General features: G+C 42.9%; 1 protein-coding gene across 2 annotated transcripts in view; it reads left to right on the top strand.

Annotated features, from left to right (window-relative positions):
* Positions 1-26,095, top strand: part of LVRN (laeverin) — a 40,224-nt gene that overhangs the window by 895 nt on the left and 13,234 nt on the right. For both annotated transcript variants that reach the window (XM_077344345.1, XM_077344347.1), the window contains exons 2-13: positions 2,289-2,431; positions 8,324-8,499; positions 10,240-10,366; positions 12,630-12,784; positions 14,270-14,383; positions 15,298-15,438; positions 16,719-16,784; positions 16,889-16,954; positions 18,281-18,450; positions 19,474-19,550; positions 22,525-22,664; positions 23,749-23,804. In XM_077344345.1, the coding sequence (XP_077200460.1) occupies positions 2,289-2,431; positions 8,324-8,499; positions 10,240-10,366; positions 12,630-12,784; positions 14,270-14,383; positions 15,298-15,438; positions 16,719-16,784; positions 16,889-16,954; positions 18,281-18,450; positions 19,474-19,550; positions 22,525-22,664; positions 23,749-23,804 (1,431 nt within the window). The remainder of the gene's footprint in view (positions 1-2,288; positions 2,432-8,323; positions 8,500-10,239; positions 10,367-12,629; positions 12,785-14,269; positions 14,384-15,297; positions 15,439-16,718; positions 16,785-16,888; positions 16,955-18,280; positions 18,451-19,473; positions 19,551-22,524; positions 22,665-23,748; positions 23,805-26,095) is intronic.

Below are 26,095 nucleotides of genomic sequence, written 5' to 3' on the forward strand. Positions count from 1 at the left end.
CTTCCCCCGAGGCATCGCCCAAAGACCCCAAGCCTTCCTTCGTGGCTCCAGGGCCGCTTTCCCGTGCCTCTGGCCAGGAGGAGCAGGTGAAGGGACTGTGAATTGTTCTGGAAAACGTTTTGAGGAATGACGATGGATTACTTGTGCTTGACTTAATTCAGATGGGTAGCCGGTTAGTCTGAAATAGCAAAACAAAGTTTGAGTCCAGGAGCATCTTTAAGACTAACGAAGTTTTATTCAAGGTGTGTGCTGACCCACAGCACACAGATACATCGAAATGGAAACCGCCGGACTACATATATAAGGAGAGAGTAAGTTAACAGTAGATTAGTAAAGGACATCATGAAAATGCCCAACAAATATACAGCATGATGATGATAATGAAGAGCCTTACTAGAATTACAAGCTGAGTGTATAAGGTTATCTGGTTACCAACTGAACCCAAAGGACTGGTCACCTTATAATCTTAGCTTGTTATTCTAGCCAGGCTGTTGAATTGGCTAACCATCTCCACACATGGAATCTTCTCATGCTTGAATAAAACTTCATTGGCCTTAAAAGTGCTATTGGACTCAAACTTTGTTCTCGTCAATTGCACATGAGGTCACTAGATAGGAGATTGAGCCAATTGCTAGAACTCTCTCTCTTTCTGTTGAGGGACCACTTTCTGCCAGCCTAAAATCTGACCTGAGAATATAGTGGTGTCGCAAAACAAATGACAAGAATGCCCATTAGGAAGAATGCAGGATGCTAGAATGCCTATTGAATATACAGGGAGCCAGGAATGTCATGTGTTCTATGCACCATGCAAAAACTGCAGTGAAAATGTGGAGATTATATGTAGAAATTTACCCTCATTTTGGAATTATAATTCCTGTCATGGATTAACAGTTCCTGGGTCTTTACCAACTATTATACACAGATAATTGGGTGAGGAGAATGTCCAGAAGGGCCAATTAGAGCTAAGACTGGGTTATTGGTAAAACCTGTGAATAGCAGCAAATATAGCTAAAATTGGATTAAGGCAATAGCTAAAACCTGTGGATAGCAGCAGATTAGTATACAGTATAATTAAAGACTTTACAAACAAATGTGATAAATGAAAGATATTAGCATGTGTAGTGAGATAAGAAACCAATATTTCTATTAAGTACTAGGGGTTCCATTGCCCTTGTCACTCAGCAGTAGCCTCCCATTCTAGTCTATTTCTGAAATTCCTTTGCAATCAAACAGGTAGTTTGAAGTCCCTCATTGAGTGTCCTGGGAGGCTGAATGTTAGAGGTTTCTCAGTTTTGTGATTCTTGTTATCAGAATGAGCCTTCGGGGAGGGCGGTATATAAATCTAAATAAATAAATAAATAAATAAATAAATAAATAAATACCCAGAGTAAACCTATTGCAAGACAGGCCCCAGACAATAACAGAACCGTACTAGTGGTCACGTACATCTCTCATTGTTGCCCTCCAAGCACCAAGAATACTAGAGCATCATTGTCCCAGACATCGTGTTCCCTCTGTACTTTGTGGCTAATAGCCACAGATAGACCTCTGTTCCATATGTTTTAATTAATTATTTGGGCTAACTGATTAAAATAATATGATTATGTGTTTTTTAATCAAATGGCTGCCTTACTCTGAATTAAGTTCAGAGGCACTCTGAAGTAACAGAATCACAGGTAAAACTTGTTTCATTCCCAGTAAAAAGAGACACGTGTACATCACGTACAATGCTTTTATGTGCTGTGATTCAGAGCTCAGCATAGAAAACTGGAATGCTGTATGTAAGATTGGACTAGACATTGTCATGTAAGTAATATGCTGTTATTTGTATTTTGCTCAGTGCTGTTCTTGAGCACGTATGTTCTGTAGTTCTGAAGCCTCCTGTTAGGTAGTGTCAACTGTGCCGACAACATTATTATGAAACCTGACCACTTACTTGTGTGGCAGAATTCATTCTTGGTCCTTGGGCCAGTATCCGGGGAATGAAGTGGCTAAGCTCAGATGGAGAAATAACAACAGCTGGGCTAGTCCAAAGGTGTGCTGCATCGGTATACTCCAGGATTCTCTGTTTTTGGCAGTGTTGATTAAATACCATCCCCACCCATGCATCTGATTGGTAAGACTGCATTTTATATTACAGGTTTTCCTGTTCACATCTTCAGCTACTGGATTGGGTTGGATCCAGAACCACCTTAGGGGGATGCATAAGCATATGGAAGCCTGCCTCCATGCATGTACAGCTCCCAGTTCAATCAGCTGGACTGAATTTATTCATATTCTCAATTTAGGTGGCTGGTTGCTTCATTGCTTGAGCCAGCAGATGCAAGGAGTGTTTATCCATGCTTTGATGAACCGGCCATGAAGGCTACTTTTGACATCAGTATTGTGCATCATCCAAGTTATGTGGCACTTTCTAATATGCCTGCTATAGGTAAGTAAATATAAAAAGCTTCAAACTGCTACTGATGGCAATGTAAGAGCCAGTTCTTCTGCTAATGACATAGGAATACATGTGCTAATCTTGGTGCTATTATAATTGGTATTGCAAGGGTTGGATCCCAGGTACCTGATCTCAGGGAACCTTAATGATTAGGGATGGGAAAGTGTTGTTCACCTTCTGTCTTGTTGTGCAGCTCCACATTGAGATTGTGCCTGCCCAGGCTGGTCATGGGCATTTTCTTTGTTGTTTAAAAAGCCCCACCCAATTTGGAACTGACATAGGACTGGGACTCATGTCCACTATCCTGGGTTCTGACTACTGAATTTCATTCTGGGCCCCCATTGGTCCATTCAGTTCCTGCAAGCCCAACTATCAGGACAGCTCCTATTCCTTGGTCACCCCGGAGGCAGAATCCAGGAATCTGCCCTCACCTTCTCTAGGACCTTTGGCCATTTGGAACCTTCTGTGAAGAAACATATGAAATCAAATCACATGGAGAAGATTGACCCCGTGTCCAAGTTGGCGTGTGTCAAACCTTCTCCAGGTCTGGAGCCATACCAGGACGATATCTTGGTACCCTTGCGTACCCCATTTCTTCACTTAACCTCCTTTACTGGCTCCTATTCAGATGCAGGTAATGACCAATCTAGCATTCCTTTGGAACAATTGGTGCCAAGTGGAATTGGGACCTTTTTTATCTTGATGACAAGTGGGCCCTCCTCAGCATTTTTACCATATGTCACCATCCTACTTAAATAGATGAGCATCCCATCGCCCTCAGATTTTGAAAGATCAGGACCCAAATACAAAGGTGGCGTGCTCTATGCTGGTTCCGTTCTGATCCCTGTACCATGAATCCACTGCATCTCACAATAGTTGCAAGAGTGCCTTAAAACTGTCACCTGATACTGTTGGTGATCCAACTCCATTACCCTCCAGCAAAGATCTCTGCTTCTATGGAAAACAGATGTTGAGAATGCTAAAAGTCTTGATATTGATGTCTTCACTTCTGACAACCGCCCAAGAGGCAGAATTTTGAGTCGGCTCTCTTTCGACAATCTGTGGATAATTGCTTTTCTGATTTTTATAGGGCCTGTATAACCTCATGATTCCAATCTGGTGGAAACCAGCCTCCATCCAAGCTATGCCTTGCAAAATCAAGAATTTATATAGAGTCAATTGGGACATGTGCTCCTAGACGTGGTCAGGCATGCTGTAGTCTCGGCACAGCGCTGGGTCAGGAGGAAAGCCGGGAGCAGGAACAGCTGCTGAGCATAGTCCTAACTGAAGCCGGAGCTTCCTGCAGCTGTGAAGTCTGCACTGAGAGGAATGTCCAAGGCCACAGTCATAAACAAGCCAGGAAACAGATGCCAGGGGGATTATCAGAGCAGAGCGAGAGTCCAAAAGCAAACCAAAGAGTCCAAGCCAAGAATTCCAGGGAGTGTCCAGAGTCAGAGTTGTTGCTGCCAGTCCAGGATCATCAGGGAGTTCAGGAACAAGAGTGTGAAGTCAGGTTGTGTCAGAACTGAGCATGGTGCATGCATCCACAGAGCCCTCTTTATGGCCGTTACTTAGACTCAGCAGCCCAGCTTGAAGTCATCCTGCAATCAGTCAGTGTCAGGCTCTTTGGCAGGCTGGTGGCTTAGTAAGTGTGTGGAGCTTCTTTCCAGTAATGCACCCCATTCTTTTCCAGTAATGCACAATATTTGGTAGCTGGAAAGGAGGCTCTTAATTTCCCCTTCATCAGAGTCACCAGGAGTCCATGGCAGAATGAAAGCGATGATCTTTTAATGAACTGCCGCATAAAGTGTGCACCTGAAAAGCACATACCTGGTGGACTCCAATTTCTCATTTTGCATAAACAGATTCTCTCTGCTTTTGTAATCTTTTTATATCACTCCTCAAGCAATTAAGATGGTAAAGCAGAGCACCCCGTCTGAGCCAAAAAACGGCTGAAGAATAGGGCAAGGCGGCACCTCCCCGCATCCAAACCCGTGCAACCTCATGGAGCACATTGGGAAGGAGATGCATGGAAGTCCTTTCCCATGGGAATGGGAGGAAGGGAGGGGGAGGGGAAGGACCACCATGAGGAAAGGGGCATGCCAAAACACTCAAAATCGCAGGTGCTGTGAAAAACTGAATGCACACATTTCTGTACTGAACACCTCCAAAATAGACTTTTTGTTGTTATCCATTCAGTCGTGTCCGACCCTCGGCAATTCTATAGGAAAGCCTACGCCATGTGCCCCTGTCTCTGACTCTGGTCATAGATTCTTCCAGATTAAGCTTCCGCATAACTACCTCTGCATAAAGGTTAAAAAGAAGGGGTAATAAGATACACCCTTGTCTCACTCCTTGGCTGACCTTGAACCGATCTGTGTCTCCATATATTGTTTGTACTGTGGCCACCTGGTTGGTGTACAATGAACTGATGAGGTGGATGAGTGAGGCGACACTCCCAATTCATGTAAGGCATCCCATAGCTTCTTGTGATCAACACAAACACTTTAGAATAATCAATAAAGCATAGATAGATGGCCTTTTGATATTCATGTGTTTTTTCAAGAATCCAGCACAAATTTGCAATGTTACTTTGTTAGACTTTGTTAGACCACATTTAAAAAATGAAAATCAGATTTCTGGGGATTATTTTGCTTTGGGGCAAGTGAAGAGGCAATTCAGCTTCATGCCAGAAAAGGTGAATTTCAATGCGGAAATGGACGAAAAACTCGACCCTTCAAAAGTGGAAAACTGAAAAATATCCCTAGTATGGAAATGGTCCTGGAGTTTCCATTCTAGGGTTTTGTAGAAGATAAGAAAGGTGGTGGGTACAGGCCCATATTGAATTCTAGAAAATTAAACAAGTTTTTGAAAATGTCAATGTTCAGAGTGGTTTCACTTTCTTCTGTCATTGAATTCCTTGTTCTAGGTGTATGGTTCACAGTTCTTGATTTAATGTATTCCTGTTTTCATATTTCTACTCACCAATCTCACAGGAAATTTTTACTGTTCAGACAGGATTCTGAAGTATTCCATTGCACTTCCCTCCCTACCACACCAAGGTTATTTACTAAGTGTAGAGCTGTAGTGGTGATGCATCTGCAGGATTGCTCTATATTCTCATAGACCGTTTATGCACTGGAGGTTTCATGCTGGGCTGCAGGCTGGAGTTTTAGTTGTGGCAGGTTGCCTCACCTCTTCCTGCACCCACGTGGGGGAGCATTTGGTCTGGTGTGCCTCACCCGATTAGTGCTCCTGCACAGGAGCGGGGGCAGTGAAGTTCCCAGTGCATAAACGCTCATATCTACACAACTGGCTTATTATGGCCCTGGTTGGGATCTACTAAATGGTCATGTGCACTGCATCATTTTCATCTGTAACAAATTAGGCCTAGTGGTGAACTGAGTAAAGTTATGCCTTTCTGAGCAACTGTACTGCTCAGAAAGTGCAATCCTTTGGTGTCTCCCTCGATGCCACCATAGGGAGAGGCTTTCTCCCTGCAGACTGGGCTAAGAGCATTAAGGCAGTGATGTTAGATTGCATTAGGAAGTGTTGGCAGCCAGTGAGGACAATTCAACGGTTATTGGAGCTTATGAATTGGACTACTGCAGTGATTCCATTAGCAAGACTATACATGTAGAGCTTGCAAATCTGGTTTGTAAAAAAGTATGAACCTAAGCAACTTGCAAGATGCTGCTTTTTGATACCTCAGGTGGTGGTCTGGTCTTTATATTGGTGGGTAAATGACAAAATTTGTTCTCAGGATCCAGTTTGATTTCTGGGTTTCTCACATCACCTTGACCATGGATGCTTTCTTGTCGGGTTGAGGTGCTGATTGTGAGGGTCTCTTGGTACAGCATCAGTGGCTTTTGATGCAAAATATTTCCCATATTAATGTCCTGGAAATTTGTGAGGTAAGATTTGCCCTTACTTCCTTCTCAGATATTTTCTAAGACAAGAGGGAGCTGATCCAGATGGACAACACCACAACAGTGTATTATTTCAGCAAACAAGGAATGTATTATTTCAACTTACAAATTCCTAGAGAGTTTGCTTAGAAGCAATAGCAGCATGAGAAATAGCCATGAGTATTGTGGTCTTTCCCAACTTGAGCAGGGTCTTTCAGGCCAATTACAAATGGTCCATCCAGACAAATATATCAGGTTGAGTTTTGAGACCTGGGGGTATCCACAAGCGGACTTCTTTGCCACAGCCGAGTTCAAGAAAGCATCAGAGTTCTGGTTCCTGGCAGGCAGTGACTCAACTTCCCTGGGGGACACATTCCAGATCTTTTGGTCAGGCACACTCTTTTACATTCTCTTCATTCCCTCTCCAGAACAAGGTTTTAGGGAAGATGCTAATCGATTGGATGGATTGTATCCTAGTAGCTCCTTCTGACCCTGCCATATCTGATTCTTGGACCTACTATGCCTAGTGGGCAGGAACTACATACTGTTCCCCACAGCCTTAGCACTGCTGAGGACCCAGGATGTCCACTGAGAGTGTTGTATTACAACGGAATCTAGACTTCCTGCTTAAGGTAGTTTCCAAGTTCCATCTAACACAGGAAATTGTCCCACTGATAGCCCTACATATCCTTCATGTTAGGAGGGCCCTCCTCTACTAGTTAGAAAGAGCCAAACCATAAGTACAAAGCACATTTGGGGTGCCATGTCTTCTCAACATGAAAGCACACTCTAAACAAGTGCATGGGTCATCTGCTTCCTTTAATCAGTGAGTTTCCCTTCTGGAATCTCTAAGATGTTGACCTGGTTGACAGAGACAGTGTGAAACACTATGCTTTAGATCTTCAGGTAAGGAGAGGCAGATGTGGGCAAGGCTGTTTTGCAGGCTGTGTTCCAGTGATAGGCTCACTTCACTCCCTCTGGTGACTGGCTCGCTAATGGTCACAATATGGGGCTGCATGAGAAGACAGAAGATGAAACAGAGTTGCACTTACCTGTAACTATTATTCATCTATGACTTCTGTGCAGACACATGTTGGCTCCCTCCTGCCCTGCTGTAAGCTCTCACAGGACCCATTGTGCCAGGAAGGGGGCTCGCAGCAGCTTAGCCGAAACTGAGGGAAGAGGTGCCCATCATTGGAGCACACTGCTTTAGGTGGAATCCTCCACATGCACTGGCTCTGAAACTTTTTGTAGTTTTTAATCTAGAAAGAAAATGTCTGTGGCCAGTCTATGCAGGTGTAGTTCCAATGCGTGCCTGCACAGAACTCAAACAACAGTTACAGGAAATGCAACTCAGTTTTCAATTCTTCAATTGTTCATCCTTTCTGTAATCTGCCTCTGATTATATTGCAAAGTGTTTTTCATTCCTTGTATTTTCTTTCAGTATACCTCTGGGTTGGAGACAGAAGCTGTTTGACTTCCTTAGCTGGGCCCCCATATACCACCTACCTCCAAGCAGCATGTCTCCCAGTTCTAACTCCTAACTGGATTCTGGGCATTACCTGGGACTTCAGAAGTGTCTGTGTAATAGAAGCTCCTGCATGAATTGTCCTTTCATGAATAGTGCATCCTTCTCTGTAAGATGAAATCATGTGGGAATAATTAAATACATCTATCATTAAGTGTTGTGGAGGAAAAAAAGGAGTTGCAGAGTTTGGTTATGCCAATATTGAAGAAGAGTCTACTTTAGAAATAAAATAATTCATACTATTTAGCCAGATAATTGATATTGAAACATTTTAGGCTTATATAAATAACCCTTCTTAAATCACAGCTAGAGAAATCTAGACCAAGGCAACTCATTCGGATTCACTTGCAGAATAAACATGTATGAAGTGTGGTTAGCTAATACTGCCATCTTGATAGAGCAAAATAATTTTTATATTTAATATTAGTGTCTACTTATATTTTATAGATGTTTGTGAATATAAAGATATGAATGAGAGCAAAGTGAGTACATTGAGTAACTGGACTACACCAATTAATTGGACTGTTACAACATTTAAAACAACACCGCAAATGTCAACCTACATCACTGCTTTTGTGGTCTGTAATTTTGATTATGTCACTGCAACTGTGAAGGGCAATGAGGTGAATAAGTCTGTTGAATTTGTGATTAACTTTTTACATATTTGCATTTGAGACTATATTCTAATATACTATATAGTAAAGATATACTATAAAGAGCAGGGGGGCTTCAAAGATTTACAGGGGGCTCATTTTCCTCTCCCTTACTATTTCTTCTTTCTGTTTCTGGAAAACTCCCATATCATCTCTGCTTTTCCTTCTCATTTTCTTACCCACCAACCAACCTACTATCCTTTATCTGCCCCCTTCAGCTTTTCCTTCCGTCTTCCACTCCAGGGAAAGTCTGGCCCAAGAGTCAACTTTTGGGCTAAGCCAAGTTGCAAGGTGGGAAACACGCGCCCCCACACTATTCCTCTTTTTCTTTTCCTGGCAGCTCCCATATGAGCTTATATGCTCACAAGCTTTCTTGTTTGCCTTCTCTCTTTCCTTCTCACCAATCAACCTACCTTTTATCCTCCCCCCTAAGTCTATAGCTTTATTTATTGATTGATTACATTTATGTTCCGCCTTTCTCCCTAATGTGGGAACAGAGCAGCTTACATCATTCTTCTCTCCTCTGCCATTTCATTCTCAAACAACCCTGTGAGGTAAGGTTGGATGAGATCATGTATCTGGTCCAAGGCCACTGAGCAAGCTTCCATGGCACAAGTGAGGATCTGAACCTGAGTCTCCCAGATACTAGTCTGAAATTTATCACTATACCACAATGGCTTATGTGGGGCAGCTGCTGGTGAACAGTAGCAAGCAGTTGTTCCCTGGTGAATTGTACAAACCGCCTGGTGGCTGCTGTAGAATCATAGAATCATAGAGTTGGAAGGGGCCATACAGGCCATCTAGTCCAACCCCCTGCTCAACGCAGGATCAGCCCTAAGCATCCTAAAGCATCCAAGAAAAGTGTGTATCCAGCCTTTGCTTGAAGACTGCCAGTGTTGAATGCTGATGAATGCTGCTTCAAAGGCCAAAAGAGCCCTGGAAAGGGCCCTGCTCCCATCTCTTCGTTTTTGCTGACAGAAACCAAGGCTGTTATTGAGGTTGCCTAGGAATGGCCATTGAATTTGCTTCTGTTATTTGGTGTGTGGTGGTTACCTCCCCATTGTAGCTTTTCAGATTTTGAGTCTTTTCTGCAAACCTGGGATGCTTTTCATGTTTGTAGAAAGATGTATCTTGTCTGTTCATAGCTCTAGTCTCTGAAGTTCACTCTCTGAATATTTGGCCATGTTGCAAATAAGATATATTGATTTGAAAATAGTAATCGAATATTGTGAAATTGCAAGCTTCCATACTCTGATTTGTTTATAGTATGATAGAAACTCATGTGGGTGTTCAGAGAACATAGATAAATGAGTTCATTGAGGACCTACTTTCCACATATCAGAAGCTTTATTCTCTTTCCGAGATTGCCTGTCACACATCTCAAAGTTAATTTGACAGAAACCCCTTCTTTATTCCTTCTTGGAACAAGCAAAATCCCTTTGATATTTAATGCTACAGTACACTTCCATGGATAGAGCGCACTGCAGAGAAGCCATTTGTTTTAAGGGTATACACTGTACTGCCCTCATAGCTTGATCTCATCAAATCTTGGAAGCTAAGCAGGGGCAGTACTTGGAAGGGAGACTGATAAATCCTTGGTGACCTTCTGGTGGGAAACATCGTCAAAGCAGAAAGTTACTTCCAGAATATACAGCTATCCATGAAAGTAGGGTTGTTGGCCATAATAACAATGTCCCTTCTTCCTGATAGATACGAATTTGGGCTCAGAAAGATGCAATTAAAGATGGGTGTGCTGACTACGCATTAAATATCACTGGACCAATCTTTTCATTTATGGAAGACTTTTTAAACGTTAATTATCCTCTCGTAAAAACAGGCAAGTTGACCTAATGTTTTAAAATGCAATGTTCAAAAACATTTAGAAAAATTATGAGGTGTTTTTTAGAGTGGAAAATATGTATTCTTGGAAATGCTGTTTATCTTTTCATTGTTTATTTTTTTAAAATTTATATTGTAGAACTAACAAAAGATTTGCAGAATAGCTGTGTGGCTTGTTATGGTGTTAGCCAGAAAGCTGTATCTTTCTATGCAGTGAACCTATACTACCTCCAAGCAGGTTATAACCTCAAAAAGTTCACTAGTTAGTCCCTAATGTGCCCTCCCAACTTTATTTAGCTGTTGACTGGTTGTTCCTGAAATGTTGCAGTCTATCACCTTTTCTTACCTAATCATTTAAATTTTGCTGTGGAAACATCTCTAGACATGGCCCTGGGCAATGCAAGTCTACAGATGTGACATTGCATTCCCTCCCCCTTGTGCCCAGTTGCTGCAGTGATAGAGCAAAAGGGGACACAACAGCCAGGCAAGGAGTGTGTAGCTGTTTGCTATTTGCCTGTCCTCGATCCCTTCCCTCCTCCCCCCTGCCTTGTACTGCCGCTGTCCCCTTTCACTCTTCTACTTGGCTTTCAGCACTGGCAAGAGGTGAGTTGCAGCGGCCAGGGAAGGAGTGCACAGGCATTTATTTCCTTTCCTTCCCGCTTTGCTCTGCTGCTGCTGTCTGCTCCCCCTCAGTTGGGGGAGCACACGGAGGAGCACCCAAATCCCATGCTGACCCCTATGCAGCTGGCCGGGTGGCTTTCCTGCATTTCCTGGGTGGAGGGGAAGACAGAGAAAAGCCGGCAGCATAGAGGCCAGCACAAGCTTTGGGCATTCTTCCACATGCTCTCCTGACTAGGGATGGTGGAAGTCAGATCATGCTGATGGAATGGATTGTGGGGGGGAAGGGAAGGAAGGGTGATGAACGGCTGAGCACTCTTTCCCTGGCGGCGCAACCTATACACACACCCTTCCTTCCTTCCTTCCTTCCTTCCTTCCTTCCTTCTTTCCTTCCTTCCTTCCTTCCTTCCTTCCTTCCTTCCTTCCTTCCTTCCTTCCTTCCTTCCTTCCTTCCTTCCTTCCTTCCTTCCTTCCTTCCTTCCTTCTTCCTTTCAACTGGTGCCTTGAGATCAGTTATTTCTTTCTCTTGAGATCAGTTATTTCTGAAGATCTACAGGCCCTCACCTGGAAGTTGGCAATATAGGTGCCCAAAGACATCCCCTGCCATGATGTTTCCACGTAGATTATAAGTGAGAATAAGATCCTCGCATTTTTTTACAATCATTTTTGTTTTCTCTGGAATACTAAATAAAACATTTGAAGTACTTTTTCTCTTTCCCCCTTATCTTACATGATGTACACTATGCCATTGCCTGTGCCTCAATTCTCCCTCCTCTTCCCCATATAATTGGCCTGTTCCTTTCCACTGACTCAGTCCTTTTTGCATCCAAGCATACCACTCTTTCCCTAATCCTCAAGCAGCCATTTTTAAATTAGTTCTTCTCCAGCTACCACCCATTTCCCCTTTTATCCTTGGACTCCAAACTCCATGAGCTTACTCACACTATCTCAACATTCTTTCTTCTCTTTTCTTTCTTGACCCTCCATAATCTGACTTCTATCTAATTCTCTGTACTACAAGAAAACTGCAGTCTGTAAAATTACTGATCATTGCTGCCTTTGATACCACTGATCATTATTTCTTGCCTGATGATTTATGTCCCATCCTAATTTTTTGTGACTGTTCTCAGCTGATTCTCTTTCTTCCTGACAAATTGTTCATTCAAAGTTTCTTCCTTGCTGAAACTTAGTCTAAGTACTTGTAACAAAGGTGAATGCATGAAACTTCCTTATAATGAATCAAACCGTTGGTCTGTTAAGCTCAGCACTTACTCATATTGGCAGAAGCTCTTTAAAGTTTCAGGCAGTGGTTTTTCACTTAATCTAATATCTGATTGAAACAAGGACCTTCTGCATACAAACCAGACACTCCGCTACTGAGACCCAGCCCCTCTCCCTATACATTCTTCCTCTGTTTACCTCCATATCCAACTCTATCCCTGTATTTTTCGGGTATGCAAATTTTGAACTGCCTGGGACAGGATCTTGTCTTCTTGTGCCTTGTGTATTGATGGTACTGCATAAATAAATAATAAAATCCCATGAACAAAAGATGTCAGATTTTGGGATGTGATAGTCTAAACTAAGTCCTTGTTACTTTTGAAATTAAAGATACTTTTCTCCCTCTGTTTAAACCAATTCAGATCTGATTGCACTTCCTGATTTGGGAGCTGGTGCTATGGAAAACTGGGGGCTAATGACTTTCCAGGAAGAATTCTTACTATATTGTCCACAAGATAAATTCACAGGAACAAAAAATGGGGTTCGCCAGACTGTTTGCCATGAAGTAGTACACCAGGCATGTGGTAAAATATTCATTACTTTATCTAAAATATTGATATCTTGTGCCTTCAACCACAAGGGAACAGTTCCATCCTCTGTATCAGTGGTTCCCAACTGACCTAGTGTCGCAACTCCTACAGCAGGGACGGCAGCACGTATGTGCATGGGAGCCCATGCGCATATGCTGTCGCCACCACTGCTGCTCCTGCTCACTGTGGTGCTGGCCTCCTCCCTGCTCCCTCAGTGAGCTCCAAGGTGGCGCAGAGGAGGCCAGCGCTATGCTGTTGGTGTGGTGGCTGCAGCCACCGCAACTGCCGCTCCTGCTCACTGCAGCACTTGCCATGGCACTGGCCTCCTCTACGCAGCGTCTGTGAGCTCTGAGATGGTGTGGAGGAGGCCAGCACCATTTTGTCGCCACCGTGACCCCCGGGAAAGAGGCGAATGACCCTTCGAGGAGTCGTGGCCCCCATTTTGAGAACCACTGGTCTATGTGACAGCCTTTTAAATACTTGAAGATGGTTATCAGATCCCCTGGAAGTGGGCGAGTAGCATTTTAACATTTGTTTAGCTAGAGCAGCCTTTTCAAACTTTTGACCATGGAGGAGCCCCTAGAATATGTTTTTAGGCTTCAAGGAGCCCTGGAAGTGATATCAGCTGGCCACACCTCCCTGCCATGCCCCCTGGAAGTGACATACATTAACAGGCAGTCTTGAGGAAGACTGAGAGGTGAGAGACAGGACGTGGTTTAAGGCAGGAGTAGGCATCCAGGCTCCATCCCCTCCCAGGCATGCTCTGGAGGGGGGTGGGGGAACAATGGAAGCAGATGGTTCCCTAGTTTGTGGCTAAATCCATTAAGGCAGGAGGGGAAATGCCACTGACCCCCGTCAGAATGCCCGTGGACCCCTGGTTGGGTATCTCTGAGCTAGAACTGTTTTTAGTAAATACATACAAAGAAGTAGTACTTAATGATAACTTGTAAAATTCAATAGCAGATGAAAATTTAATAAATTAGTTTAGAAAACTGTAATGACAATACAAATCCTCAAATATATATCAGATTTTGATAAACAGCTGTTTTTACATATCTGCCAATGTCAGATACGGCCATTTTCCTGCAGTATTTTATTAAGTTAAACATGTTTTATATCTAGAACATTTTTTTACAAATTACAAGTTTATGATTTGAGAAGGGCTGCTTTTCAAGCCTCATTGCGATATTCCACATTGTCTAATAAATAAGTGCCTCTTCTAAATTAAAATGCAAATAATGGGAGAGCTATGCATGGCTGTGTTATAAAACCACAAACGCTTTCCTTTTAAATGCTAATGTTTACCATTTGTGGCTTTTCTAAAGGGACTTTTAGCTACTAAATTCCCATCAATGGGAAAGTATTGCAGAACTCCGTTATTTATGCATATTACTTAAAATCTTAAATTAGTGTCTTGACAGTAGGATCCTGACAATTGTATGAAAGAATATGTTCTTACTGTCCTGTTTTAGTGGTTTGGAAACCTGGTTACTATGCATTGGTGGAATGACATATGGCTTAATGAGGGATTTGCCACTTACTTTGAATATCTGTGTTCATATTTCATTGAACCCAGTGTGCCTCTGGTAGGTATGAATTTAAATTATTAGAGCTTTTCTTATACTTTTCCTTTGTTGCCTAGTCTAGTTGTTAGTGCCTTGAAATATGTGGAAGATGTAAAAGTTTTGGGATATCCTCTGTCAAAATATCCTGAATGGGCTCCCTCCTGTCAATGAGGCTGTGCTTAATTCTCACTGTCAATTGGAGGGACCTCTTCAACACAGAGGAAGCTACTATGCCACGCTGTCCCGTTTTTTGCCTCAGCATGGCTCTCCTGATCTTTTCCCAGGACTGCACAATGAGCCCTTGCCCCACTGCTGCCCTCTATTGTTGTCTTCTGCCAGCAATTAAAGAATTGTTTTGTTTGGTATTCCCCTCACTAACTCATATTAGCTGTTTGTGTGGGGTTTTTTTGTGTTTATATTTTTTGTTTTTCATTTAATTGTTTTCATCATAATGTCGGGTGGGCGGTCCAACGTTAGATCTGGGCTCCCTGGGTTCATCTGAATGATCTGATTGCCTCACTCCCATATTAGCAACCTGATATCCCTCAGCTAACTGGGACAGTTTGGGGGGTTAGTCAGGTTAGTTAGTGCTCATCTGTTGCCTAACATTGATAGTGTGGATTGGTTTTAATGGTTTTAACTATGGGTTTTATTGTAACTTTTATCTTGTAAACCGCCGTGAGCCTAAGGGAACAGCAGTATAAAAGTTTAATAATAATAATTATTATTATTAAACTTTTATACTGCCGTTCCCTTAGGCTATTATTATTATTTCAATATATTTCTATTTTAACTGTTTTTATTGTCTGAAATGTTTTAATGTTCACTGCCTTGAGGTTGTGGAAATATATTTTAAATAAAAATAATAAATAAAAGAGTAACTTGGAATATCTTTTGTTTTTAGGTAAATCTCAGTGTTTTATGGTTATTTTCAGAACAAAGCCTTTACCAATAACATTCTGTTACCTATTCTGGAAATGGATGATGAAATGTCAACTTGGTCTTTATCAGACAAAGGAGAAACAGAAGAAACAGATTCATTGAATGAACGGTTTAATGAACACACATATCAGAAGGTAAAAACAGAAAAGTCTTTTAAACTAAGTTATTGTACAAGAATATTCACACAAGACTTGAAAAGAAACAGCACTGAATTCTTACTGAAAATCACTGTAGTGATACTTTTATCACATTACACAAACCGAGGAGCCTGGTGTTTCTGCTGCAATGAATTGTTGGCAAAGCCTTTATGACGAGGGGAACCTACATGTATATCAGAGCTCCATGGAGAGAAAAAGATGTCAATTAGAATATGTGGAAGGATGCTTCATTCAGATAAGTGGTTCTTTTTCAATATTATGGGCACAGAGCTACCCAAATGATCATGTATACACTTAGACTGGTACAAACGTGAAGTTGTTGGATTACCTTATGCTCACAAAGGAGTCTGAATAGGTACAGGCACATTTCTTTCACCATTCAGAAAACACACGTCCTTAGATTAATGTGATTAGAGAAGATGGTCTCTAAGGCATCGGTCGTGATTGTAACACAGGTTTGAATCCTTTACAGAATTTCATAAGAGATGTTACAAATGACTTTTAGTCTCCTGTACATCATTTATTAATGTTACAAAGGGTGCCATAGAATGCGCATACACATTGATGTGTCTTTCTCATTTGATGTAAACAATGATCATTCACATACCGCTTTTAGTACACAAACATTCTTTTAGGGGAACTAAGCTTGAGTCCAGTGGCACCCACCTAAGCTTTATTCAAGGTGTAAGCACTTGTGTGCACAGCATGCTTTGTCATGAAATGGATGATATAAGTAGAGAGTGCGTCATGGATTAGTACACAGCATACTGAAGATGCTTACCAGATACTGGGTTATTACAGAAATAACAAGCTAAGTTTATCAGGTCATGGTTTGTTTGTGTCCAAGTTTGGGGTGAAAATATAGTAAAGGAAATCAAAATGTCAAGATTAAAAATTAATTCACAGACACATTCCCAGTTGTGGAACCTGAGAATAAATAAAAGAGAACCTGTCACTACGCTCCATTCGTCTCCACCCAAGCATGGAGGCATCCCCACAAGTGACCTTTGAGTGGTTATACACTATGTACACACTGACCATGCATTCTTGTTTGTCTGCACTGTTTTAAAAATAATCCCTTCTGTAGTTGCCAGATATTCAGCTACCTAGATAATTAAACCTTTTTATATATGAGTAAAGAAGATACTTTTGAAAGAAATAATGTGCAGCATGATGAATGAAATAATGTGTATGGCAATATGAAATGCTTTGTATTTTCATAGCTACCATTTTTTCTTTCTTTTAAAATAACTTAGGGGGCTTCCATTGTCCGAATGATTTCCAACTTTTTAAGTGAAAAGCTATTCATCAAAGCACTTAATGTAAGTTGAAAAAATAACTGCACAAATAGAATTTCAGAAATGTGATTAAGGGTGGATTAATTTAAAAATGTGTGCATTGCTTAATGGTTCTTCTTTTATTGCAGTCATACCTAAATGAGTTTTCATTTGCAAATGCCATCCAGGATGATCTCTGGACTCACATTCAAAAGGTGATTAAAACATGTACTTTTTACTATTAATTGTTATAACAAATGGGGCACGACTCACAATGTATACATGGCTGTACTGTCAACTTGGGCTCATAGGTCAGTATCATCTTTCTTCTCCCTTGCCTTGTTTTGGTTCTGCTTCTGTCTATATGACTGTGTTTATTTAAATAGCCATGGATGAAAGCCTCCACATTAGATTTCAGGTAGTTGTCTAAGCCAGTGATCCCCAACTTTTTTATCACCAGGGACCGGTCAATGCTTGACAAATTTACTCTGGCCCTGGGGGGGTAGTCTTTTGCTGGGGGATGTCACTGACACAGCCTGAGCCCTTTCTCTGCTTGCTTTCCCGCCGATGCCCCTGACTTCCCGCTGCTCGCTGGAGGGCGCTGCCAGCAGCATCTGCGCAGTGCCACGCCAAGGGGGAGCCCCAGCCATGGCGACTGCCGGAGAGCACTAAAGGTGAGCTGGTGGCAGAGAGGCAGGGCAGCCCCCGAGGCAGCAGCTGGGGAGGAGCCGCAGCCTGGTACCGATTGATCTACGGACTGAAACCGGTCTCTGGACCGGGGGTTGGGGACCACTGGTCTAAGCAATCATTTCTTGGCTTCTGAATTCCACTGTGCTTTGTCATTTGGATTGGATTGATACACAAGTTCCTGACTCTGATTGCCTTCTAGCCATGATATAGCTTGCTTCTTCTGACCCTCCTATTGGCCATTTCTACAGAATGACTATGCTTACTGTATTGAGCTGTCTGGGTATCTGACTTGGGCAAGATCCTGTTGTAGGAGTTCTCGCTGACTCTAGTGTGAACTTCCTGCTCTTGTCCTTTAGCTCCGAACCTTCTCTACTTTAAGCCAGCCTCAGAAAGGTAGGTAGAGGAAATCTAGGGGTATGCCCCATCTAGTCCAAGAGGTTCCGCAACACATACTCAACAGACTTGAGGGCTGCACTTGTCTGTAATTGTTGTGTGACCCTTTGGGGGCCACCTCCTGGTGATCTGGGTCCTCAGCCCTGATGCTGAAGGAGGAATCAGGACACGAAGGTTGCAGTGGTGCGACGCTTGGGCAGGAAAAAAAGCTTCCAGATCCATTGTACAGTGCCCCCTGGAGGCTTTTAACTATAAAACCTCTCTATGGTCAGATCTGCTCATGCAGTCTCTATATGTGCCTGCACAAAAATACTCAATTTAAAGGTAAGTGCAACCCTGTTTTCTTTGCAAGACTGAAATGTCATCTGGCACTTAGGATCTGAAATTTCTGATGCTGGAATAAATATAAAATATTTTTAATGAACAAAATTATTTATATCCCAAAATGTTTCTCCTAGGTAGTAGATGATCAGGCTGACCTCCAGTTGCCGGCACCAGTAAAAGTTATAATGGACTCTTGGACCTGCCAGCATGGTTTTCCATTACTAACAGTAAATTGGTCCACTGGGAATATCAGCCAGGAGCAATTTTATGATGAAGAAGACAAGAATGATACCAGTGTTTCCAAGTAAGCTTAGTTTAGCTTTTAAAAGCAGTGGTATGGATCTTGTGTTTCAGAAATGTACTTAGCTGTTTGTTTGCTGTCATATGAAACTGAAAGGCTGCTTCTGGGATGACTCCAATTTTTGCTCATGCTTTCCTAGTTCTCCTCCATATAGCATTTGTCACACAGGGCTTTTGTCCATGCAGGTCCCATGATTCTCAGAACAGCTGTTTTGATGGTCAGTGGTGACGCCCTCCTTTTATCACCAGTAAAAAAGCTGATAGGATTCAGGTCATTTCTAGATAGCAAAAGAGTGTGACAGCTTGTAAGAACATCTGGGAAGTCATGGTTCTTCCCTGACTTCCCACCAAATTTCAGAATGATTGGTCCAAGGGGTCCATGTCTAGGGGCTCACGAATATGGTGCCCAATTCCTCAATTATATCTTATGGGACAAACTTTCCATAGGATATAATGGGAGGGATGGGGGACAGCCTCTTTGGGAGCCTCTAGAAGTGGGTCCCTTGGACCAATCATTATGGAATTTGGAGGGGAATCAGGGAAGAGCCTCCTGGAGCTACTCTGAAGGTTTGGAGGCTCTACCTCGAAGTCAAACTCTTCCAGACCCCAAGAAAGGCAGGAATGCTGAAATTCCCATTATAGAATATGGAGAAAGGGCCTGTAAAGCATGTCACTCTCTTCTGCCATTTCAAGCAGGCATGCAGAGTGCAAGGAGTGTGAGAAGGAGGCAGACAAAAGTGAGAGATCCACTATGCCTTTTCGCTGGTATGCTGCTATTTTTATTAATATGCAGAATTGCCCATGGTTCTTGTGGAGTGCAAGACAACTTAAGTTCATAAAGAGTTGAGAGATTTGGAAAACTTCTGCAATAGCCTATAGCAAGGAAGCCTCACTTCATTTTTGTGTGGTCTCTAATGTATGACAAATGCCAGACAAGAAACATAAGCTAGGATGAAGATAGTTAGTGTTTGAACAGTTTATTTATACATTTCTTAACCTTCATTATCTACTTTTGTTTTTAATTAAGTAACATCTGGATTATTCCGATTTCTTGGATAAGAAATGGAACTGTACAGCCTTTAGTATGGCTTGATAAGAAAAGCAGTAAGTATTATAATTACATTTAAGGAAGCCTCTACTGTTTGCAGCACAGAATTTAGAATGGATGTAAGAAATATCCTCAGTTAATCCATTTCAGACATGTAATAAATTTCACTGTATTATCCCTACATTTTGCATAAACTGCCCTGAGCCTCATGGGAGGGTGGTATAGACATATAATAAACAAACAAATAATGGGTTAAACTATTTCAAGGTTGATTTTGGTTGAATTTAACAGCCAGCCGTGCTTCTATTAAACAACTGTGAAATCCATTTCCTGTATGATACTGCAGCAATATTATATGCATTTATGAAAACTCATTTTTATGAGACTGAATGAAACAATATATTACCAAGACTAACTCCTGTGGAAAACATTCATTCACTCACTCACTCACTCACTCACTCACTCACTCACTCACTCACTCACTCACTCACTCATTCATTCATTCATTCATTCATTCACCACCCTCATCTTGTGATTCAGGGTGGTTTACATAGAACATAAGTACAATAAAATTCAATATAACATCAAATTATAACAACAATAGTAACAGTGGTATCAGTAATATTCTATAAATAATGGTAACAACATTAACATGTTACCTGAGACACCCATAGGTTGATCAGTTCAGAATTGGCCTAAGATGTATTTGATGTGCATGCTTGTCTAGGAGGAGGAGTTATGGGGGATCAGTAGGTGTTGATCTCAACCAAATGGCTGCTGGAGGTGTTATTTCTGGCAGGGTTCTGATCTCTTCTGGGAGCACATTCCTCCAGGAAGGAGTCAAGACAGAAAAAGATCTGGCCCTGGTTGAGGTCAGACAAACCTCTTTGGGGCCAGGGATCTCTAACCAGTTGTAAGTGGAGGAGTGTAAAACTCTTTGGGGGGTATAGACAGCGAGGCAGTCCCTCAGGTACACTGGGCCCAGACCACATATGGCCTTGAAGGAGATCACTAAAATCTTAAATCTAATCCAGGATTCAACTGGTAGCCAGTGTAGTTGTTGGAGAGCTGGTCAGATGTGGGATCTCCATGATGTTCCTGTGAGGACCCTGGCCACTGCATTCTGGGCCAGGTGTAGTTTCTGGATAAAAGTTGAGGGTAGGTCTGCATAAAGCGAGTTGCAAAAATCCAGTCTAGAGGTGACTGTCTCATGGATTACTGTGGCTAGGTGTTTTGGGGCCATGCTGCTCTTGTGATCTGTGCCTCCATGGAGAGGAAGGCATCTAGGATCACACCCAGATTCTGTGCAGAGTAAGTCACTGACAGCTGTATCTTGTCCAGGTTGGGCAATCATGCTCCCTCCTTGCAGAAGGAGTTGTCCACATTCATGTGGCAACTCACTGGCGGCGTTAGTAGAGGACTGGCAGTCCCGTCTGACAGCCGCTATAGATGAGATTGCCCCTAAGCGTCCTCTCTGCCCTCGACTCAAACGGGCCCCCTGGTACACGGGGGTGCTCCGGGAAAAGAAGAGGGAGGTGAGACGACTAGAGCGAGTGTGGTGGAAGACTCGCGACGAAGCTGCAAGAACATCTTATCGCACGCTTATGGGGGCGTATGAGATGGCGGTGAAAGTGGCGAAGCGAGAGTTCTTCGCTACGGAAATTGCGTCCGCAAGCTCTCGCCCGGCCCAATTATTTAGGGTAGTTAGATCCCTTACCGCCCTTCAGGGGCGCCAAAATATTAGTCAATTGGCACTTGGCTGCGAGGCATTAGCGAGCTTTTTTGCGGATAAAGTCTTGTTGCTTCGCCATGACCTTCCTGTCACAATTAATACAGTAAACGAACTGGAGACCTGTTGGCCGTCTTTGGCAGCGAGGTTTGATGGCTTCAGACGGCTCTCTTCTTCCGAAGTGGACAAGTTGCTGGGGTCGGTCAGGGCGACCACCTGCCCCCTTGATCCCTGTCCCTCTTGGCTTCTCAAGGGGAGCGGAGAGGGGATAGGAGGCCAATTCAGGGATATTATCAACCTTTCCCTGAGTTCCAGGGAATTCCCCGAGCGGCTGAAGGAGGCAGTGCTTCGCCCTCTCCTGAAAAAATCAACGCTGGACCCGCAGGACCCTGCCAACTACCGCCCGGTGTCGCACCTAGCGTTCCGGGGCAAGGTGGTGGAAAGGGCTGCGGCGGACCAGCTCCTAGCTTTCTTGGATGAAACTTCGGCACTCGATCCATATCAGTCTGGCTTCCGCCCTGGCCACGGGGTGGAGACGGCGTTGGTCGCTTTGCTGGATGATCTCCGTCGCCAGCTGGATAGAGGCGGGTCAGCCGTGCTGGTCCTTCTGGATCTGTCGGCTGCTTTCAACACCATGGACCATGAGATATTGGGCCACCGCCTCGCCGGTATGGGGATACGGGGTACAGCCTTGCGCTGGATACGCTCCTTCCTCCAGAACCGGACCCAGAGGGTTGCAGTGGAGGATGAGCTCTCGCGCCCTTATGGACTCCCTTGTGGGGTCCCACAGGGCGCGGTTCTCTCCCCCACACTATTTAACATCTTCATGCGCCCTCTGGCCCAGCTGGTATGGAGTTTTGGGTTGGGCTGCCATCAGTACGCTGATGACACCCAGCTCTATCTCCTCATGGACGGCCACCCAGACTCCCCCCCGGAACCATTCGCCAGATGTTTGGAAGCAGTGACAGAATGGTTTGAGCAGAGTCGCCTGAAACTCAACCCCTCCAAGACGGAGGTCCTGTGGCTGGGAAGTAGGGGGCGGGAACAGGAAGCGCATTTACCCACCCTGGCAGGGGCGCATCTTACCATTGCGTCCCAGGCCAGAAACTGGATGGGGTGGGTAAATTATTCAGGGCTGGGCTTTTGGACTTATTTGGTTCATGCATTACAATAAACAGATTTTGGTTGTTTTGCATTTGGTCTTACATTACTATAATTGTGAATCCTGTGTGTTAATGGGGGTGTACACTTTTGTAGAAGTAACCCACTAAATTAATGCTGTTTTCCCATGCTGCTTACAGAAGTATTTCCTGAAATGAAAGTATCAGATTCAGAACATGACTGGATTATTTTAAACGTGAATATGACTGGTTACTATAGAGTAAACTATGATCAGTCCAACTGGAGAAGATTGGCCAAAATTCTTGAAAGTGATCCAAAGGTAAGATTGTATCTGTAAATGTTGGCAGGTGTTCACAAACTGTATCTGGATTTGAGAGCCAGTTGTTGTTGTTGTTTTTTGCTACTCACCTGTAAAATCCAATCCCACTCCAGTGTGACCTGCAATAGTAAGTCTTAGACTGACCAGACCTTTCACTAGGACTGCAGTCATGAGAACATTTTCCTGGGAGTAAGCTTCATTGAATATAATTTAACTTATTTCTGAGAAGACCTGCTTAGGCTTTTTCCCTCACTGTGTTATTAACAGAATCATCATTCTTTAAATATAAAGTATGGCATCGTCAGTGGAGCACATGAAGCTGTTTTCTACTGACCTTGGTCAATCTAGGTCAGTTTTGTCTATTCAGACCAATCGTCACTGTATGGGGTCTCAGGTAGGGTCTTTCGCATCACCTGCAACCCAGTCTTTTAACTGGTGTTGCTGAGGATTTCCATTCTCATCACCTTAATTCTTAATTAATGAGCAAATAAAATCTTTTTTGAATTTAAACTAATTTTGTTACTTCTGGCCTGCTTGCTCTTTCTTTCTTTCTTTCTTTTTTTTTGGAAACAAGCTCAAATACTGTAGACTAGAACATGTCCTTTTTTCTGATGAAGGTAATGCCTTGTTTAAAAGGTGAAGAAATATGGACCAGTGTATAACTTTTGTCTCAAAGAGTGTCCATTCTGTATTCTGTTCAAGCTTGTTTGTGGAGTGTGTGACATACTGTATCAAGTCATTGAACTCATTTGACCAGTTAGATAGCAGAAAGAATTTTAGGAGGTGGCATGTGTTAACCTGGCAACAATTCATAAGCATTTGAAGATGAGGATGAGTAATTTGTCCATCCTAAATGATTTATTTATAATTTTCTGTGCTGCATCTTCAGAATCCTGCTTGAGGCAACTGACAAAAAACAGTATGAAAATAAAGCCATTAAAAAAAACAAGCAATCAAAATGTCATAGTTAAGCATAATTTCAGTTGGAGTATGAATGAGGTGCTTAGCTGCTGATAAATTATAGGCATTTTAATTCAAACAGAGTCGTTTAGATCTGTTAAAAGTCCATGGATACTCTTTGCAGGCAGTTCCTGTGGTCAACCGGTTACAGTTGCTGGATGATGCTTTTGTACTGAAACGGTGAGCATGAATGTTTCAGACAGTTTTACTGTGTTTAAAAGTGTGCTCTGCATTAATTCCATGTCTGTTTCCACAGTTTAAAAAATAGACTAACCTCGTTTGGGGAGTGATTGTGACATACTGGATCAGATTAACCTTTGAGCAGTTAGTTCAATTAACAAGAGAACTTTTAGGGGAAAGTAGATGCGGATTTACCAACAGTGTAGACCCGTGATAAATCCAGTCAGCATTCTGAGCACTTTGGAATAGAGCAGCCAGACTGACTAGGGGACCCCTGGAGTCTGCTCTGTGCCCCACTCTCTATGCTAGCATAAATGCTTGAAGAGATGGAATATAAAAAGAGAAAATGGCATACACATGAAGACACTGATCATATTGGAGCAGCCTGTTGTGGTTGAAATTTTTAACTGAAACTTTTTTCAACCGGCTTTATTATTATTATTGAAAATAAAAGAATGCAGGTAGGTATATTTAGAACACAGTGATTTGATTAACCCATAAACATTACGTGACCAAACCTTGGACTATCTTCCTCTTCTTCTGCACCGCAATTCCAATAGTTTCTGTTGAGCACAAAACATGGCTGTTTCTATTATACCCTGTTCCCCAAACTAAAGTTTGTGCTTGGCCTCCAAAGCAGGGTTGCTTCTTCATGGTCTCTGTGTGTCATCCTAATGGTACGTGAACCTGCATATCAGCCTTATCATGCTCAAGTAGAGCTGAACTGGAGAAGAGAAACTAACTGTGTTGGCAAAGGAACACTGAAAAGCAGTTACCTCTCCAGGGAATTTACAAGCTGACAAAGAACAAATAAAGAACAACAAATCAGTATCAAAAACAATATATTAACCCCACTACTACCTAAAGATTACTCTAATGTATGTATGAATCAGTTGCTTTTAAGGTGGGAAGCAGGTTGCTTGTGAGGTCACAATTTCTCAAACCTTGGTATTGATCAGCAAAAAAATTAGCTTATTCTAAGAATATTTTTAAATTATCCTACAAGTGAGGATAAAATAACATTAGAGGTTAAAAGTGACAGATCTGCATGACTCTGTACAATTATGTGGAGTTTTTCTGGTATCTTGACTCAAGTCTATTGAACCCATGCAGGCATGGGACTGCAGAGAAAAAGGAAAAGGGGGCAAAATCAACCCCTTCCCCTTTAATCACTAAAGTTCTGCAGGGAAAAGGATTGATTTCATCCTTTTTGCTCTCCTCACTGCATCCCCTCGATTCACATGATGGCAAGTGATTTAAAAAATTAAGACACAGTTACTGATATCTATAATGTCTTATTAGAATTGAATAATTATCATGGGATGGACCTCCCCTCCCTCCGACTCAGACCTCCTTTCCCTTGGCTCATCCTCGCTCACACTCCAGCAGGCAAAAGAGACTCCTCTGCTCCCTGGATGCCTGGAATGCATGCAGCAGGAAGCAGCGGGCGGGGATGCAGTCTGGAAGACAGCCCATTGTTGAAGTGGTTGGCAGGTGCAGTGAAGAGGCAAGTGGTTGGCAGGTGCAGTGAGCCAGCATGTGCCAGGGCCCTGGGTGATGGGGACAAGGCAGGCAAGGAAGCCCCGGACAATGTGGCCACAACAGAGCCTGGGGGAAAGAAACGGAGGGCTAGCAGGATGGCTAAGGAAGATGATTTGGAGGAAATGGGGGCTGGAAGCAGCTTATCTGGAGGAGCACATAGCCTTATGCATTTGGGTGGGTTCGAAAGAGGGCAGCCTTGTATAAAAAGGTGTTCCCTTCAATAGCTAGGGAGGATACAGGTGTGGCTGGAGGAGATACAGGTGTGGCTGAGAGAGAGTCAAGAGAGCCAACCTGAAAGAAGGAGAGGGAGAGAAGGTGGTTTAACCACCCCTCCCTTCCCACATCTGAGGGCATGGGAACATCAAGGAGATGGGACTGTGGCTCAGGGCTAGAGCATCTGCTTGGCATGCAGATCCCTGGTAAAAGATCGGGCACTAGGTGATACAAACAACCCCTGCCTGAGACTTTGCAGAGCCACTGTTAGTCTGAGTAAATAGTACTGACTTTGATGAACCAAGAGTCTAATTCAGTATATTCAATTGAATGTTATATAGTGATGGTATTCCAAAACTGAGAAATTGTATAACAGATACTTTTTTTTGGGGGGGGGGGGGATGAAAATGTGATGTCACATTTTAATGCATGTGGGTACCTTTACTTGAAAGGTTCAGACTTCTTGGATAGGATCATAAAGGTCATTGTATCAGAAAAGACCAAATAAATCTTGCTTGGTGTTCTCCAGGAATAAA

The sequence above is a fragment of the Paroedura picta genome, chromosome 7 (genome assembly GCF_049243985.1).
Source record: "Paroedura picta isolate Pp20150507F chromosome 7, Ppicta_v3.0, whole genome shotgun sequence".
In the NCBI taxonomy this organism is placed as follows: Eukaryota; Metazoa; Chordata; class Lepidosauria; order Squamata; family Gekkonidae; genus Paroedura; species Paroedura picta.